This window comes from Pistacia vera, unplaced genomic scaffold (genome assembly GCF_008641045.1).
Source record: "Pistacia vera cultivar Batoury unplaced genomic scaffold, PisVer_v2 Contig58, whole genome shotgun sequence".
Taxonomy (NCBI): Eukaryota; Viridiplantae; Streptophyta; class Magnoliopsida; order Sapindales; family Anacardiaceae; genus Pistacia; species Pistacia vera.
The window spans coordinates 522071-541760 of NW_022196423.1; the positions used below are offsets into that span (position 1 = coordinate 522071).

The 19690-nt window shown below is 36.4% G+C and overlaps 1 protein-coding gene and 1 pseudogene across 1 annotated transcript; both read right to left on the minus strand.

Moving 5' to 3' along the window:
- Nucleotides 1–890: 890 nt before the first annotated feature.
- On the minus strand, nucleotides 891–2486 carry LOC116109443 (annotated as a pseudogene).
- Nucleotides 2487–10804: 8318 nt separating this feature from the next.
- On the minus strand, nucleotides 10805–18550 carry LOC116109441 (PH, RCC1 and FYVE domains-containing protein 1-like). Its single transcript, XM_031395652.1, has 8 exons — nucleotides 18056–18550; nucleotides 16566–16652; nucleotides 16147–16236; nucleotides 15622–15702; nucleotides 15254–15448; nucleotides 13036–15168; nucleotides 11796–11942; nucleotides 10805–11148 (listed from the first exon to the last, which is right to left on the minus strand). The coding sequence occupies exons 1-8, from the start codon at nucleotides 18122–18124 to the stop codon at nucleotides 10849–10851; spliced, it is 3102 nt and encodes a 1033-aa protein (XP_031251512.1). The 5' UTR covers nucleotides 18125–18550; the 3' UTR covers nucleotides 10805–10848.
- Nucleotides 18551–19690: the final 1140 nt, after the last annotated feature.

Consider the following 19690-nt stretch of genomic DNA (forward strand, 5'->3'; position numbering starts at 1 on the left):
AAAATTAAAACTGCAGGAATTTTGGGGGTGTAATTGTCATAATTGAAAACTGTTAGGGGTCAAACTGTCAAAACTGAAAGCTGGAGAGAGAAAAAACGGTCCACCCGCGGGTCCACCCGTACCCGTATAGGGTAGGGCACAGGTCCAAAATATTGGACCCGTATATATCCACCCGTATAAGACCCGTACCCGTTTTACCAGTACCCGTTTTACCCGGCCCGTACCCGACCCACCCACCCGTTTTGCCAGGTCTACGTACAACGGTACAAGTTACAATTTTAAAAACATATAATTTGAATGGTAACTTTGTCAAGTTTTCATCATACTTAACCCATCACAATTTTATTTTTGTTTAAAACCATATCATTGATATAACTTTGTCCTAACTCCATTATTTTATTTTTTAGTTTAATTTTTAATTCTCTTTTGTCATTTTAAAAGATTGAACAACATATGATACTTTACCCATTTAACTTTAATGCCAATTTGACGGGTTAAGGTCAAAGGGGTGTCAGTTTAAGCTTTTAAAACTATAAGAGATATCTTTGATAAAAAATGTTTAAGTTATTGCTCACATGATACATCCTTTTCATTTTAGTTTATGATGATATCCCATTCTTTCCTACTCGTTCGTTGTCCATTCTACTGAAGAATTATTGATGCCACATTTGGGGACCATTATCTTTTCAGACGACTAATGGAGTCGTTCACATGTGAAGTTCATGGTTGCTCTTATTACTCTTATAACAAAATTAAAGATAAAATAAACTGATGCAATTAGTTTATATGCTGAATTTATACATATAAAATTACTCTTTATCACGTTATTTTTATTAGAATGGATGATCTGAAACTCATACCAGACTTCATGGTTGTTCTTATTCTATTAGAAAATTCTAATCTATATGACATTCTAAATCCTTACCACACAGCAAAGAAAGTTTTGATTTGCCCACAATAATTTATAATATTCAAATATCTTGGAACTAACTAAATCAAACTGAATTAAACCTTACATAATAACTTCTGACTCTGTTTCATTTCAGACAAATCCTCCATTGATGCTCCTTGAGCGATCATCTTCTTCACCTCTTTTTGAAACCTCACTATACTTGATTTCGGCAAGCTTATCGGAATCAGAATCCCATTCTTCCCATCCTTTCTTTGAAACTTCATGCAAAAACTAATCAACGACATAGCTCCCGCCGTCCCACCATACACCGGCTTCCCCCATCCAAAGTCAACCTCTGTAAACCCCGAATTCGTCAAATTCGAAACGATGAAGTTCTCCACATTTGTGTACCGGGGCCGCCCCTTCATCACCATCAAATCTACCACCGACCTCAAATACTCCCAGCTCATCTGCGCCTTCGCCCTCTTCACCAACTCCACTGCATACCCCAGTCCACTGCCACACAAACTCCCCGCCTTCGCACACGCAGCGGGGTATGCAAACGCATTCCCGTAATAGCCCCGAGGAAGAGGAATTCTGCTGCCCTTGTTTCGGACGTTCGTTACACAAGAAAACCGAACAATCTGGTTATGGTCGAGTTGAAGAGCAGCCGTTCGACATGTCCATAAGCAAGCTATTGTTATTTCGAATGTGGAACTGTTTTTGAGGCGGGGAGGAAGGTGGTTGCGGAGGGAGGAGATCTCTTCAGGGCCGAAGAAGAAGGATTTGTGATCGAGGTCGTTGGGGTTGGTGGTGTGGAGAGTGTCGTTGGAATCGTCAAGCTCTTCGTTATGCGTGGTGGGTTTCTTGCATTCAAGAGGTGTCGTTGCCATACTGGGGTTACAGATGGTGTTGGTTTTCCTTGTGTCATTTCTTCCATGGCGTTTAGGAATTGGACTAAGCCGTATGCATCGAACATGGTGTGGTTTACACGTAGAGCAAGGATGAATCCTCCACATAGCAAACGAGTCACCTGTAAAATTAAGGATGTTGGTATTTAATATGAAAAAAATGAAGAGAAAAGTCAACTTGAAGTCTTTGTAAACTCACTTGGATAAGCAACAGTGGACATCCAAGGATGCCGTCAGAGCCCGGAACATTATACAGAAGCTCATCCAAACATGGAAATGGCAGGTGAATTTCGTCACCAAGTTCATCAAGTGAGAAATTCGCATCAGCCTCAATGAACAAAACCACTTCGCCACTGCAATCCACCAGAAGCTTCCGATTTTCCCCTTCCCTCAGCCTTCCAGCCAAAGTGTAATAAAACACAAGCGCTTTACTCAGTGCTTCTCTGATAACCTTCACCGGATCTCGCCCTTCAATTGCTGGCAAAGGATGATTATTCCTGTAGAAGAACATCATCGGAACCTGAAACCTGAGCCCTTCTTGATCATCTATATCTGAAAGTTTCTTCACTTCTTGTAGCGTCAGCTCCGTGGGAGCGATCAGTTCCGAGCCCTGTCGGGTTACTTTGAAAGATTGGGAAAATTTTGATGCCATTGTTGAGTTGATTGATACCTTGAGTAAGGTTGAGTGTTCAAGGAAGTTAAATACAAGGGTTTCTTTGTCTAGGTATTTAAGAGTAATACTACATTAACAACCATTTCTCACAAACTTACTCACAATCCTGACGTGGCAGCTTACAATTAATTAGTGAAACTCATGTGGGATCCGTTGTGAGCTGACCAATTGCGAGTTGTCACGTCAAGTTTGTAAGAAAGAGTTATTGGTGTAGTAGTATTTGTTAATAGAGTGGTGCTAGCGACTGCCAGTGTACACCTTGTTTCACATGTTTAACAGTGTGCAACAGCTATCGCATATGTTTTTTTATTAAAACACTTCGAAGTTAGTATAATCATGTGAAAAATGTGTTTCAAATTAATAAATTATGATGCACATTCTAGATCTTCTAGAAACATTAAGATATTTTGTAAAATAATAATAATAAGGTGTTGATACAAAAATTCGCACCAAACCAGAGAGATCCAATTGACCTTGGTGGAATCGGAACAGATGTGGCCGTGATTACGGATAATTAGCAATGGATATATGATAAAATGCGATAAAGTAAATGACAATGAGGTTTTTAAAGTCGTTCAGCGAGGTAAACTCTTGAGCCTACGTCCATTGTTCTTGTATTTGCTATGAGAGCTTACAATAAGAGTTTTATGTAAAATTTCTAACCCCTTTTTTATCATTCGAGGGGGTTTATATACAATATAAAAAGAAAAGAGCGAAAATAAAGGGATTACAATTGATTTGAACTGCAACTCTGATATTCTTGTGATTGGGCGTTGTGACTGCGCAAAGAGTGTTATTAATCTGATCATTCCTGTAATATCTGGGATATGAAGTTGTCTGGGAATGGATTGAATGATCATTCGGGTTATTCGCGACTAGCTTGTGCTGGGTCAAGCTATATGTGCTGGGTCAGACAACCAGTAGAGTCGGACTAATTCTACGTTGATCTAATACCTTGCAACTCACCGAGCTTGATGGAAAAATCACACACAACATCTGCCCCTAGTGTTCGATGCTTGTTCGAGCTTCGAAGACTATTGCTCGATTTGATATCAAGCTCGACACTAGCAGCAGGTCATCGGATGTAGGTTTGGTCACCGGATGCAGAATTACAGAATTATGTTAAAATTATAGAATCGCGTATGTACACACGATGTATAGAATTCAGAAATAAAGAATAAAATAGAAAATGTTTAAGTTAAGCGTGTTATTAGAATAGAATTTTGGGCTTTCCAAAAAAGTATAAAAATAAAAGCCTTAGAATTAATAGAGTGCATGCCAGAGTCAGACACGTATTTTGGGATCATGCATAGACAACATATAAATGCATAACATAGCATAGCATATATTTCAGAAATTTTATAACCATTGGAAATGTCTAGCTAGTTATTTTGCAGATTTACAAAGCGTGTTTTCAGAGGGCTGTTGTGATGGGGAACCTATGAGCATTTGCTGCGTTGGCTAGTGGCGACAGAGATGCAGAAGTTTCCTACATGCACGCCGCCATCAGTGAGCGGCATCAGAATAGAAAATAGAATTATATAATTCGCAAGAACTGCATGTGGATGAGGATTGTACATAGAAAGAATTTCAGAATACGCTCACACGACCAAGCTTCCAAATCCATGGCTTAGCCTAGTCCGATCAACAAACCAGAGTAAAAAATAGAAAGAGTGTCAGAAAGAAAGAAAATTGGAATAAGAAACAGAAAACATAAAGAATTTTAGAGACAAAGAAAAATAGAATAAGAAATAGAAAACAGAAAGAAAAGAAAAGAATTTTCAGAAAGAATCCAAACATGATCATTTGTATATGCATTAGACATTTTATGTGCATTGCACATTATGCATTTATGCATAAATTAAACAGTTTATTTATTATTGCATGTCTGACTAGCCAAGAAAAGAAAATAGAAACCCATGAAAATAGAGAAGAAAAGAAAATAGAAACCCATGAGAATAGAGAAGAAAAGAAGAAAGAAGCCTACGAGAATAAAAAAGAAATTAGAGATATACAATAAAAAAACAAGAATTAGATACATACTAGAAAAGAACAGAAATTAGAAACATGACAAATAGCATGAAAACTTAGTGATTTGTTGAGTAGAGAAAGAAACATAAAGTTATAATCTAGCAGAGAAGAGAAATAAAATGATAAATAATAGCACACCCCTAGAAGGGTTTAGAAAGATTTGAGAAAAATAGAAGACTGCTAAGTAGTATGCTTGAGAATAAAGAGAGAAAGCAAGCAGAAATTTAGAAGCAGTATAGCGAAAATGGGGACAACAGAGTAAGAACATAATTAGATTTGGCTTACTTACTAAACATTTTTAGCTCACCCCCTTGCTTTCCTTTTTTTTGCAGGTATTCGATTATAGTGGTCGAGAGACGTCAGGCTAGTGAGAGGATTGTACACACTATCTCAGTGAAGAAATTTAATGTGGATTTATATATGTGAGAAATAATCTTTGTGTAATAGTATGTTATAACTGGATTAAGCATAAAAATTTTAGACAAATACCCTTTTTAAACTGGCAATTCTCTAGATTCTCTCGATAGGATTACTTAGTGATACTTGCCCAGTAAGACATTACATTTTTGGTATCAGAGCAAGATTTTGGAGACCTTAAGATATTTTCTGAAAGAAAGTTAGATCAGAAGCTAGTTAAGAAAGTGATATGTATGCCTCTCAAGCCACAATGATGTGCTCTGTAAGCTGGCCACTGTAAGTAATTTTCTTTTTACTTGTGTGGGTTGATTTTTATTTATGATTAATAGAAGTTGTGTTTTTGATCTAATAGTAAGAATTAGTAGAGAATGTGGGTGAGATTCCTAATCCCCGACAGGGTTGTACACATGGGTTTAGATGAAGCAAGGTTGCAGTCTCATATATTTAGTAGCGGGAGAGTAAGCCTCTAATTTAGGAAGATTAGTTTTGAATCCAATGACTGCAAACCCATTGGGAAGTTAACCCTAGAAAGAAAAACTTGAAGGTAAGTGGGCGTAAGGCCTGCATAGTGTTAGGAAACGACCAAGTCATGGCAGCAGAAAACAAAAATTATTTACAACATAGATCGTTCCTTAGAACCAAGATCAGAGCACAAATTTACAATTTATATAATAAATTAGAATCTGCAGAAAATACAGTCTAGAGTTAAGAAATTATACACACTTTTAGAGGCTCCTCCAACTTATCTCTGTATGGGTTTTGCTACCGACCTAAGGGTACGATCAAACTAATCGTAGTTCACACAAAAATAACCCCAAGGAACTAACGAGAGATTTGCTAGATCCTCTTTAGCCTTAAGAACCAAGAAGAAATCAAATAATATTTGATGCAAGCAAAAAGGCAAACTGGCGTGGGATGAAGAGAAAGGGGGTTGGAATATTTTAATCTCAATAATTGAATAAATTAATTTTAATTCACAAAGTGTTGCACTTATATAGTGCACACTTTGCCCTATTCCATCATGGAATAGACTTGGGCACCAACCCAAACACCCCTTGTATCCAAACAACCCCATTTAGATATTTTGATTTTAATTATTAACATTTAACAATAGTAATAATTTGTTTAAATATATGCGAACACTTATTTAAACGTAATCTCACTTATTTAATTTTAATATCAAATTAAATAAAGGCTATGACCTCAACAAATTTAATTGCAATGTGAGATTACTAAAATACCCTTTTTGCCTAAAAAGACGAAAACGCCGTTCTTATAAACTGGCTCTTAAATTATCTTCTATGTATGTGACTCGCAGGCTCCTCATCATATCGGTAGTGTGTAGTATCACGACTAACACCAATTAATAGTCTCACTACACACATACCAAGATTGGCCCCTAGCAAGGCATCATAGCCACCCGATAGATTCGGATTCAGCGAAGCAGCTACCTGTCAACGATATGGTTACCGTACAATCCAATCCTTTCATCATCTGTTATCTCAACAAGAACAGGGCATAGAAATAGTGTCAACCTCGGTTACTCTCAATATTATATGTTCAGTTACTGGACCAATGGCCTGAATTATAAACTGGATAGAGCAACAACTCAATCCCATGTGGCCACAATTTTAGTGTCATTGCCATTTACTGAATAGCGCCGTGAGATAACTTCCCTTTAAAGTAGGTGCCCTAGAGCTAGACCTGGCAAAACGGGTGGGTGGGTCGGGTACGGGCCGGGTAAAACGGGTACTGGTGAAACGGGTACGGGTCTTATACGGGTGGATATATACGGGTCCAATATTTTGGACCCGTGCCCTACCCTATACGGGTACGGGTGGACCCGCGGGTGGACCGTTTTTTCTCTCTCCAGCTTTCAGTTTTGACAGTTTCACCCCTAACAGTTTTCAATTATGACAATTACACCCCCAAAATTCCTGCAGTTTTAATTTTTTACATTTACACCCCCTAAATCAACTACTCTAAATTCAATTCAATTAAGAATATAAACAAATATGAACCAAAAAAACAAATAACACTAAACAAACAATAACTATAATACAAAACTACAAATACCAACCAAAACAAAACAAATACAAAATCACTAATACACAATTAACATAAACAAACCAAATAAGTCAATAAACTATAAATACCAATTAAAATAACAAATACATAATCCAATATTCACAAAAAAATTCTTAAGACAGCAAATGTCATTCCACAGTGGGCGTGATAGAGTCTCTTGATTCCACGGTCTCGAGATCAGTAATGGCACATCAAGATCATCATCTGAATCATCTTTCACCTCATTATCTACAAAACAATGATCAACTACAAATATAATAAATATAAATAATAAAATCGAAATATTAGTTAACATGTTACCTCAAATTCATATCCATTAGACACTTATAGGTGCAAAGCAATTTTGCTTTCAAGTAATCAAAAACTTCTGGAATGAATCTCATCCACAATGTAACCTCAGACTGCACCACTGGTTATACTTTGTGAAGATCACCTTAACATAGCAATCAATTATCCCAGTGAGATCAAATAAGCCTCTGACAGTTGTATTTCTAGATAATCTCAACAATAGCTAGTGGCCAACGCAACTATACCTTTTATCATTTTCTAAAAGCCAGTTGCACTATTTCAAACATTTGGTAATGACCTCCCACTCCTGCGCTAATTGCTCTCAATTCTCAAATCATTATTCACTCATAACAAATGCCATACCAACCTCTGAATGAGTTTTCCTTAGCAAGTAGAACCCTTTCAATTGATTTAGCATTACTACGTCAAAGAAGATAAAAAATCTGTAAAATGAAAGAGTAACAAGAGGTTTCAAGCCAACAAAATAAATTTATGATTTATAAGATGTGTTTACAAGACAGCAAGCACCTGGAGGTTCCAAGCGGCAAACCATACTTTTTTTTTTTTTTTTTTAATAATAAAAATGTTGAGCTAAAACAAAATTGATCAGTGAACCAACAAAGAATTTAATTCAATAACTCTTCCAAGCTGAATAAAATTGCCCTTGGCTGCTAAAGGGCACTCATTTTCTTAGTTTCCCAGTGCTGGACCATTCTGCTGTGTCTCACAATAGCCAAAGCAACTCCCATTTTACTGACTCCTTGAATGCTTTAACTAGCATATTGATATGGCTGAATTGGTATGTACAGAACATGAAGGTTCATTTTTTTTTTTTTTTTTTCTGTTCATTTCAATCATCACAAACCCAGAAAGAGAACACATAAACAAGATCCATTGCTATTCTACTCTTTCCAATTCATTTCCATAACTTTCCTCCACTTTCTAAGTAACCAAACAACAAAATTTAAAACCAAGCACAAACTGAAACATAAAACTATACCAACCACAAAAAAGAAAACCAAGCAAAATTCATTCCAAAAAAAAATTCATTATCACTAAAGTACGAATTTAAAAAAGATCCCATTGGTTTCCAAAACCATCAAAAACTTCTCTTAAACTATGATAATCATCATAAATTCCCCTAAGATCACCCCAAACCTCTTTAAATCTCATCAAATTAACCATAAACCTCTCTCACAAAGGGACCTATTTGTCAATTTTCCAAACCATAAGGGTCCATCAAACTGTACCAAACCAAACATAAGCAACTATGAAAGAAACTCAAACAATTCTTCCTAAAAACTCTTCATTCCAGTAAAAATTCATTCACTTCCCAAAAAAATAAAAAAAAAAAAATAATCGAAAAGGATTTGTTTTTGAAGAAACCTGTTTTTGCCGAACTTCGCTTCTGATCTCTCTCTGAGCCTCTATTTCGTTACCGAAGTAACGAAGTGATGAATATTAATCGAAGAAGACTGATGAGGCGATGACTGATGAGAGACTGATGACGAAGTGACGATGCGGCCGCGATCTGAGACTGAGAGTCGAGAGATCAGAGATGAGATGGATTCGTGATGACTGTGACTCCGTGAGAGGGAGGCGTGAGAGGGAGGCGTCAGGCGTGAGAGGGAGGCCTCAGGCGTGAACTGTGAAGTCTCAAGTCTGTGATAAAAAATAAAAGACTTTTAGTTTTAGGGATTCATTCAGTTCAAAACAGAATAGAAGGCTTATACGGGTGCCCGCGGGTGCCCATGGGTTCACCCGTATGACCCGTAATTTATTGGACCGGGTACGGGTACGGGTCAAACAAAAATGGGTTTAGTTTATTGAACCCATACCCTATATTTTTTACCCGGGTACGGACCGACCCGCGGGTCCATACCCGTTTTGCCAGGTCTAGTTGTACGGGATATCTTTGATAAAAATTAGTAAAATTATTCTCCACATGATATAAACGCAAACCTTAGGAATAGTTTATAATAATACCCCGAGTTTGAATTAACTTATTTCATCTCCTGAATTTTTTACGGTTATTTATTATTATATGAGAATTGTTAGGTACAAATTGCAACATCGAATGCCATTAACAAATACTTCCTCCCGTTTTCTTTTAATTGACGTTTTAAGTGTGGGCACAGGTTTTAATAAAAAAACAAAATTTCTCTCTCCCACCATTTTTTTCCTTGATTTCGCAGATGGGAGAGACTTTGAAAGTGGGAAACTTTCCCATTTATATAAATAACATTTTTAACACCCGTGTGAACTGGAAGGAAACCCCAAAAACTCACGAGTTCAAGGCTGATCTTCCAGGGCTCAAGAAAGAGGAAGTGAAGGTGGAGATTGAAGATGACAGGGTGCTTCAAATAAGTGGAGAGAGGAACATATAGAAGGAAGACAAGAAAAAGAGAGAAAAGATGGAAGCAGAGACAGATTAGAGAAATAAGAAGTGGGGATGGAAAATAAGGAAGAGAAGAGAAGAGGGGAAGAGATAAGATAAAAGATTAAAGATTAAAGAGAGACAGAGGCAAAAAGTAGAGAAATGACAAGATGGAATGGAAAGAGAGAGGGATGATAATAAGTGGAGAAGGCATGATCAAAGATGCAACAAGAAAAAGGCGGAACGACTTTAATTTTGAAAATTTTAAAAAGTCTTAAAACTACAATTAAAAGAAAACGAAGGGAGTACTAAAGAAAATAAATCTGACAACTTTTGATACGAAAATATTTAAATAAGGTAATGTATTTTAACAATTACCAATGCTAATAAAGCGTAATATTCTAATTTTCGATTGTTAAATCTCAAACGACCCAACGATTTTCGGAAAACAATTAAATGGGTTTGCATTTCCCTGTTAATATACAATGGCAGATGCTTTCACAAGCTTCAACTTATGTGATTTACCAGATAAAAGAACTCAGCATATGCATTTTTTGCTTTATGAATTTACATGGAACCCTAATAGGAATTTACATTTCTCACCCTCAACTCCCCCCATCACACAAGGATCAAATAGGGAAAAATGTTAAAAAAAAAAAATCGAGGGAAAAATAAAAACCACAATCAAACCCCTCTTAACTCTCACTGTCTTTACACCAATCTTGCTTCCACCTACCCATTTTATAACAGATGGAAAGTAAATCTAATTTGATCAATATGAACTCCCTATAAATGGTGTTGAAATCAAGAAAGACCATTACCATTACATTTACAGACGCTTTTATAAGATGGTGTGTTAATGAGCCAAGTCCTCGCTCCCGATGCCTACACTTGACTTGTCAATCATTCGTACATTGTATCGTTCGTATACTCTAGCCCTGTTCTCTGCCCACCACTGCTCCATTTGTTTCTCGCTAAAACGCTTCCGACTGCATTAACATTATACTGTTAAAGTCAAGGGTGCCTAGTAAAGTAGGAAAATTGAACATTTTTTAAACATAAGAGAAATGAGTGTTACCTGAAGCGAACTCGCTTTAGATCCTTGACGCCGCCAGGGAGGGAGGTAAGTGTTATATTATATATATACACCAGGTTCATCTTGCTCCACCCATTAATTATCATTACGTGATTCACCTTCTTTCGTCCTATTCCCATTTCGTGTTGCTGCTTCCAAATGTCCCTGTTTGGTATGACCTGAAGTGCGAGTACTGGCAGTGCTAGACCCATTAGAAAGCAACTGATTGTTTGATCCATTGGACTCCGGTTCTGGAAATGCTGTTTGAACAGTCAGTCGGTCAAGCGAAACATTAAGTATATCGTTGGAAGCAGGACTGGAACCAAAAGAAGTGAAGGTAGGTGACTTGATGTTCCGTACTGCTCCCACAGGAAGCCTCTCAGCCATATCCTTTAACTATTCACCATAAGAAAGAAATGTTACGGTCAATATAGAGGAATCGAGGAAAGCACAAGTAAACTCAGTTAACCGATGAAACAAAGAATTGAATGTCATGGCTTTTTAAAACATGTTTGCAATTGAATATTGTGTGCCAGCTATTGACGAAGCTGGAGGTGCTAAAAACACCATAATAAATATGTACTGAAATCACCTTCACTAAAACTCACAAAAGGGATACTCTTATCAAACCGACACAGTATCCTCATTAAAACGTATTGGTTTATTGCACAGGGATACGAGTCAACGAGTGGCAGAATCAGAGAGTGATGACCTTGCAGAACACAAAAGCCCTTTGAAGGTACAAGTCAATCCATAAGAGGGTTTACAACCTAGGATAAGTGGCTTCTACCACTATTAATTCCCTTCTCAGCATAAATATAGTTTAAATACTTTTTTGCAGAACAAAGCAGTTACGCATGCATCCAGAAAGCAATCAAACTTCATGAAATAATTTAACTACCGAACCAATTCCAAGTAATATAGAAAATAAATAAAGAAGAAAAAATTTCAGCATATAGAGTCCGCTAAGAGTGATTTTAATTCCTTGCCACTTCCAAACAACAGGGTAATTGTTACTTTATGTAAATAGACATCCTTCTTACTTGGGCAGTCAGAGACTTGATAACTTCCTTTGCTGCTTTGCATTTTGCAGTCTCTTCCCCTGCAATTGCTATTGCCTCCTTCAGCTGTTTCGTTGTCCTTTCCAGCTCAACTTCTTGAAGCTGCGCTTTGCGAGTAAGATTCTCCACCTGAGAGAAAATATCATTAGTTGTCAAGCAAAAATAAAAAGACATATGGGCAAGAGTATAACTTGTAGACTTAGAGCCCAAATACAGCTTTTAGGCCAGAGATAAAGCTTAAAGATCCCTCCAAAATGCTAATGGCTAAATTGAAGGTATTAAATGGTACTTGTTTCAACCCTAAAATTTGGAAAAAAAAAAATAATCAAGAAATTAGTTAATATAAAATTGAAGGGAAAAAGATAAAGATCTCTACCATGATAGTTCCCCAACTTTGTGTCAATTTGAAACAGCTAATATCTAGCCCACAATCTATTTTTAAGACTAAAAATAACCTAAGTTAAACTGAATAGTGGACTAAGGCATCCCAAACCTGACACCAAAGCATTTCAAACACTAAAAATGATTTGATAAGTGATATATAATTTGTAAAAGGAAGCACATACACTTTCATTCACATAAATACCACCCTATGGATTTATATGAATGCACCATTTCCATTGGACTGATTTACGCTTCACCAAGTTTACCCCAATAGAGATGATATCAACTATTAAATTTTAAAGAACGTAACCAACCAAAACTTTATTTTAAATTCCATCATTAATACTGGCTAACAAATCCATTTTCACAAGTTATAGCTGCAGATGTCAAGCAAATGTCCACAAGTTGAGTCGTTGACAACTAAAATGCAAAGTAGAATAAGCCAGCCTTTCTGCTAATCATTCTACCAACTTGTTACATTGCCTCTCCACTTCAGTAAAGAGGGAGGATAGAAGGGAACAAATAAAAACATTCAAATCTTGATACTTACTAAAATAATGTCCACAATCCCTAGATAAACTCCAAAAGTTCCATGATCTGGATCTCATTATGGAAATAAAATTTTGATTAAATTAAAATTATTCAAATGAAAAGACAGAGAGAGAATGATAGTAAATAAGTCAGATTTAACAATCTTCCATAATCGAAGCAAATGAAGAAGTAAACACCTCTCAAGCCAGACTATAGAAAGGAAGTTCTCCAATAAAATTCTAATAGCAGTATTCTTCATAAATATCAAAAACAATAAGTAGATGCAGAATTAGAGAAAATTATATACCTGAGCTCTTAATTTAATAACCTCTTGGCTAAGGCTATCATTGGTCCTTTTTGCATCATCCACAACAATCTTTGGGGAGGTAAGTCCTCCCAGTGTTGGCGTTGGAGTTGTTGAACGAGGTGGGCTGGGCCGTCTTGATATTGGCGATGTTGCTCGAGAAACAATTCTTGACCCAGGAACAGAAGCCGAGAAAAATTTCTTGGATGACCCAAACATGGGATTGAAAGATTTTGAGATATTAAGCGCTCCCCATTGGGAGCTTCCATTTGGAACAGGAGAGACACGACTGCTATTGAATTCTAGTTTCTTGTTTCTCTTAGATCGACTTTCTGCTTGCTTGAAGGATTCCATTGAAGAAAACCTTGCCAGTTGTGCACGAGACCTAGAATCCAACTTCTCATCTTTATCAATAAATTCATTAGGACCCTGATTGATGCTTCCTCTTCTACTTACAGAGGACTGGGATGAAGCATCAGTTTCAATGGCTTTTCTTAGTTTATTAAAACAATTATCACAGACACGATAAGGTTTGTTGGGATTAGGTGCCATCGAAGCCCTAAGGGACTTTTTACTGCTGCATGAATGACAAAAAACCAGTCCACAATTATAACAATTGTGACGTTTTCTTTTGAAATTAAATGGTAAGCGACAACCAGAGCACATGGACTGATCAACACCTGAGACCCACTTATGAAGGCAGATAGCCGCGGTAAAATTAGTACCACAAGCAATACTCTTGACTTGCTTGTCCTTCAGGGCTTCCACCAGCGACGGGGAGTTTCTGTCATCTGTATCCCCATGACCTAATCGACCATTTGCTCCCTTGCCCCAAGTGTAAACTTCAGTTTTTGAAGTTAAAACTGCAACATGATAAGCACCGCAAGCAATCTCCTCCACAAAACTCTTGAAGAGTTTTCCTTCAACACGTGTGGGAAGCTTGCCATCAGCATGTGGATTTCCTAGTTGACCATAAACAGGACTGCCCATAGTGTAGACATGGCCTGCTGTTGTAAGTGCAACTGTCAAACTATGTCCACAGGCAACTTGACAAAAGTTGGGTTCAACAAGAGCAGCAACACATGTAGGCACAAGTTTGGCTTCCTTGTCCCCATGCCCAAGTCGACCTTTATCTCCATCTCCCCAAGTAAATAGCTTCCCTGAGGAGCAGTTGCTTGAACTTGAATTCCCTACCATAACCTCAACAACTGCAGCAGTATGCCAAACACCACAAGCTGCCCGAACTGTCCGGAGTCCCTTAAGAGATTCCACTTCTCTTGGAATAGAGATACTTTTCCGATCTCCATGGCCCAAAACTCCAAATGTACCATCACCAAATGTAAACAATTGGCCAGAGGAGGTTACAACAGCCGTATGCCAGGGTCCACAAGAGATATATGAGACATGTATGCCCTCCAAGTGCCCATTTACTCTTTTTGGAACCCAATGACTCACTTCATTTCCATGCCCAAGAAGACCATAATTGTAAGTCCCATCACCCCATGTATACAAATCACCAGACAGTGTTACAGCACAAGTATGATACTCACCACAAGCAACAAGCTCAATGTTCATATTACTGAGAGAATCAACAAGCTTTGGATGCAAAACATCAGAGTCTACGCCATGCCCTAGTCTGCCTCCTGACTCCTCTCCCCAAGAAAAAATCTCTCCTTGCTTGGTTACTAGGGCAGCATGTCGTCCACCACAGGCAATGTTCTGCACATCTAATACTACAGCAGATTCTAAAGCTTTGGGCAACAAAGAATCCATTTTCCCAGCAAAACAACTTCCAACTCTATTAGGTCCACCACCCAAAACACCATCCCCAATGCCTTCCCCCCAAATGAAAACATCACCCAGAGCATCACCATCATCATGACCAGAACCTTGGCTTGATGAGCTAACAGCACTGGATAGACTAACTCTAAAAGCATCCATCGACATTGCCTTCATATGACCATGTACACTATCTGAACCTCCCGAAGACAAAGAATGAACTGAAGCACTTGCAGAATCTGGAGGGAAGAAACCCTTTGGAGGAACAGCATATAGTATCACATCTGAATATGCTTTATCCAAACCATTTTTAGGGGGACTGTCATATGGAGTGTGAAGGCGAAGGTGATCCCCATCCTGAATTGGAAAAAAAAAAAAAAAAAGGGTCCTCAATATTACAGTCTCACAAGAGGAGAAAGGCAGACAAAGGAAATAATTATACCTTCTGCAAGCTATCATTACTACCAAATGGTGAATTTAAAGGAGAGCTTCTACGTGTGTACGTTCTAGGACTATTTGCTTCAGAGGGAATTCCATCGCTCCTTGACTCTGTTCTCCATTTTCTATGATGGCTTCGTGAAATCAATGCTTTTAAACCACTAAACCATACCTCAGCTTCGTCTTTATCTTTGCAAATCTAGATATAAAATAAGATCACTAGATAATATTAAAATTTCAACAGCAATAAATTTTTAAACCATAATATACAGCACCAGGATAACATTTTACAATACAAGAATCAAGTCAAAAGCAAACGCATCGCAGAAATAAAATAAAGGAAGCTAAAGAGTACAATGGAAAAATCCTTACCAAATCAAGGGATCTGTCATTATATATAAGAGAAAATGACTGATATTCCTTCTCAGGCCGTGGATACCTTTGAAAGATAGGCTGGAAAAGATTAGGCCATATACAATCAGTGTGCAGAATAAAAAAAAATACAGAATTCGCAAATGAAATTCATTGCAATAGAGCAAAGGACATTAAGATCAAGATTGAGTTGTCAGATTGAGATTTTCATGAATATAGAATTGGTTTAGACAACAATGATGATTCATTTGCAGATTAATTTGTCTAATTCATTAAGAAAACTGAACTGCTAATAGCATATAGACATGTAAAAGCATATATAAGTTGTCTGGGCCATGCTAAAATTTTCTTATTAAAGCTATATAACGGATACAAAAGGCTAAACATATAATAAGTTCAAAGTTTGCAGACCTTTAATTTATGTTACTCTCACAAGCTGCAAACAAGTGACTGAACTCCAAAAACATGGTAAAAATCAATATATAGTAACTACTAAAAATATGCTTTCTCCACCAAGACACTTACAGTGCGTTGCCCAGAGATGATTCGAGACACATGACTCAGTTTAAGGTGCTTCTCCTCTTTCCCAGAGAACCATATTAAAACAGACTCATCCTGAAAGCAATAACATAATTAAACGCTCAGATTAATAGGAGGAACTATTTGACTATTAGCTGAATTATATAACAGGAATTATACTGAAAAACAACAATTATTGAATAAAGGTATATACCTAGTGCATATAAACATTAAAAATAACTATTCAAGATAAAGGAACCAAATCAAATGATTGCATTGGAATCTCACAAACAGAATAATTAACTAGCATATGAAAAGGATAAACTGGATATACTGAAAAGGACAGATGCATTTTGGAGGGCCAAACGTGTAGTACATGAGATTAAAGTGGTGTGCTAGAGTCAGTAAAATCAGATCAAACTTACATTGGAAAGTCGGAAAGGACAAAACTTGGGCTTTCCCCTTCTTCCATACTTGAGCAGGTATGCCCCTTTTTTTAGAGCAGTAATGGCCTGTAGTAAAGATCATCCAAAATCCTAACTTAAGCATATGAATCATATGTGTGATGAAAAATAAAAAATTACAGCTGAGAAGTCCAGTCAACAGTAGCAGAATCATAAATGAAGATGAAAATTGAGAGCATATTTAAATGACTAAAAGGACGGAGCTGGCAAGATTTAGCACAAAAAGTACACCCTGACAAATTTGCATTCCAAAGTACAAAAAATAAAACAACAGATTGAATCTGCAGAGGACCCACTCAAGATTTCAAAACAAGATGTGGTTCAGCAACTTTTGCTAAAGCTTATCCACTCTTATTTCCCTTTTAAGCAATAAGGAATCACCTTGAACATAATGCAAAGACCAATTTGCTAATCAATTAATACAATTCCATGAGCCGGTATGCTTAAAGACCTTATGTCAGTATCTCCATCCACATTTCTTTCCATTCATTTCTTTGCCTCTTTGATGCAAAAAGATAAATGCCAAAACACAATGTCTCAGATTATTACTCATTTTAATTCCCAAGGGATTTCTTTGACCTATGATCTGCTCAAGGATAGCCCTCATAGAAAACAAACTATATAAGAACAAGCTAAATACGATGTTGTCACACAGTCCAGTTTTACATGTCTTAAAACATGATTTCTGCATGTCATATTCAGTCATACATTATGAGTAATGGGTGTATCAGGATCCCCTGACATTGTGACCGACTATCTTCATTAACAGCATTGTGTTGGCTTGGCTGGAAGCACACTCTACTTGATGATTTCCTTTCACTTATCAAAAAACTAAAGCCAAATTGCTGCATTCAAATACCAAACATTCAATTGTTCTCTGCCTAAACTAGAATTATGAAACTCCCTCCCACCCTCATCCTCCCAGTCGTCAAGTTCAAACCACAAAAGCAGTGTAACAGAAAAAGTTACATCATGTCACAGCTTAGATTACCATCCAGACAACAAACACAACAAAATCACCTAACAAAGATATTGTCAACCTTATTTCAAATCATTCTAACTAAGAAGTCCAAGCCATTCACAGAAGCTATATATAGTCTACTCTGAGCACTTAGCCTAATCCACCTGAACACATTCTATAGCTTCTAAACATATCCTACAAACCATAGCACAAAAACAAAGTAACATGTCTATACATCTACAAAGGTCAGCGGTTACACTACGGTACTCGTTCAGGAATGAAGTTGTGTTCGAATTCCTATTTCATTGCCCATTGGAAGTCAAATGTTTCAAGTATCATCTTACACAAATATGAGAGTTATATTTTCATCTGGTCACCACTTCACAGTTTCAAGCAACAATTAACAAATAAATAATTAGAAAAAGAACAGTAATATTCTAAGTACCTAATTTCACAACTATAACCAATTAAGCATATCATTCAAGAATACCTGCTCGATGTCTCTCTCAACGGGGCCGGTTCTGCTAAGATCCGAAGCCATCCTATCAGTCCTTGACATTGTAAAAAAGCTTATCAAATCTCCAAAATATCCACACACTAAACAATCTTAAACTCATCCATTCTCAAAATCAAACTCGTCCATCCACCAACCTCCTCACTCTCAAACTAAACCCTAATTTCACAACATCCTTCAACCACAACCTCGAGCTTACTTCAACCATCATGATCACTCACTTCAACTCCAGCTCCTTCACTCAATTGCACTCACTTCAAACTCCAGACACAAAGAAAAACCGAAGCAAAACGAAGTTCCCGAAGCAGTTGCAAGAATCAAGAACCGAGAATCGAGAACCGATCGACAAATGAAGTGAAGAGTAAGTGTTTGGTTGGCGAGAAAGTGGGAGAAAATCTAAGAGAAAAATTAATTTGATGAAATGATGATCTGATTAGAAGTTGCAGAGGAGAGAAGAGAGAGAGTAATTTATTTATTTTTTATTTACTAAAGAGAGAGAAACTTGAATTTTAAAGAAAAAAAAAAAAAAAAAAAAAAAAAAGAGGAAATGAATTACTAAAGGTAAAAAGGGGATAATGCTGGAGAATATTTATGTAATTTGACACTTGCCAGTGTGTGTACTTGCTTTTGCTGGCTGCCTTAGCTGCTGTAACAGGGAGGCTGTCTAGTTGCTTTCTTATTTCTGTTTTGGGCTGTTTGGTGGCTGAGAAAATGGTAAATAGTAAAAACGAAATGGGTTTGGAAGATGGAAATTGGAAATTTCCCGGAAAATCTTTCTGTCTTGAGTTAAAAAGAGAATCATACACGTGTCACAGATTGTAGTCTGTAATATTTTGGGATTAAAATTTTTTTAAAAAATCACTTAATATTTTTTGAATAAAAAATAAAAAAAAAAGTAAATTGAGGAGTTTTTATTTACAATCCGAAAATAATTTTTAAAAACTAAAATAGATTTAAATTTTTGAGTTAAATCGTATTTATAATATTGAAAATGTATTTGATATTGATATTCAAAAAAAAAATAATGTAAAACTATAAAACAATCTTTCTTTTTTTAACCAAACGTACATTCATAATTTTTGTATCTCTTGTTTTAAAAAAATTATTTAAATTAATTTTTATTTAATAATTCAAAATTATATTTTTATAAATCAAATATTAGTAAACTTAATTTAAAAAAATAATGTTAAATCCAAAAGAGAAAGAGAAGGAAAAAGGGAAGACAAAAGAAGAAATAAGGTAAGGTGAAAAGAAAAAGATGTGCAAAGTGGGATGAATACTTGATCTTTTACAGCATCCATAATGGCCAAAGCTTTTTCCAACCCTATGTATGAGTTAAGTACATTTGTCTCCCTGAAGTTTGGTCTAAGTAAATTTTGGTTCAGTAAACTCTGAAAGTAACACTTAGGTCTTTTGTTTTTAGTTATCAATCATTTATATTTTTTAAAAAAAAATCTAAAATATATATCTTGTTATATAAATGTCATTAAAATAAAAAAACAATATAAAACAAATAAGGTATTACGGATAACTCTATTAAAAATTAAGAATAAATTTGTAAGTTACGAAAATAAAATTAACAAATAAATAAGGGGCATTTTAGACTTTTTA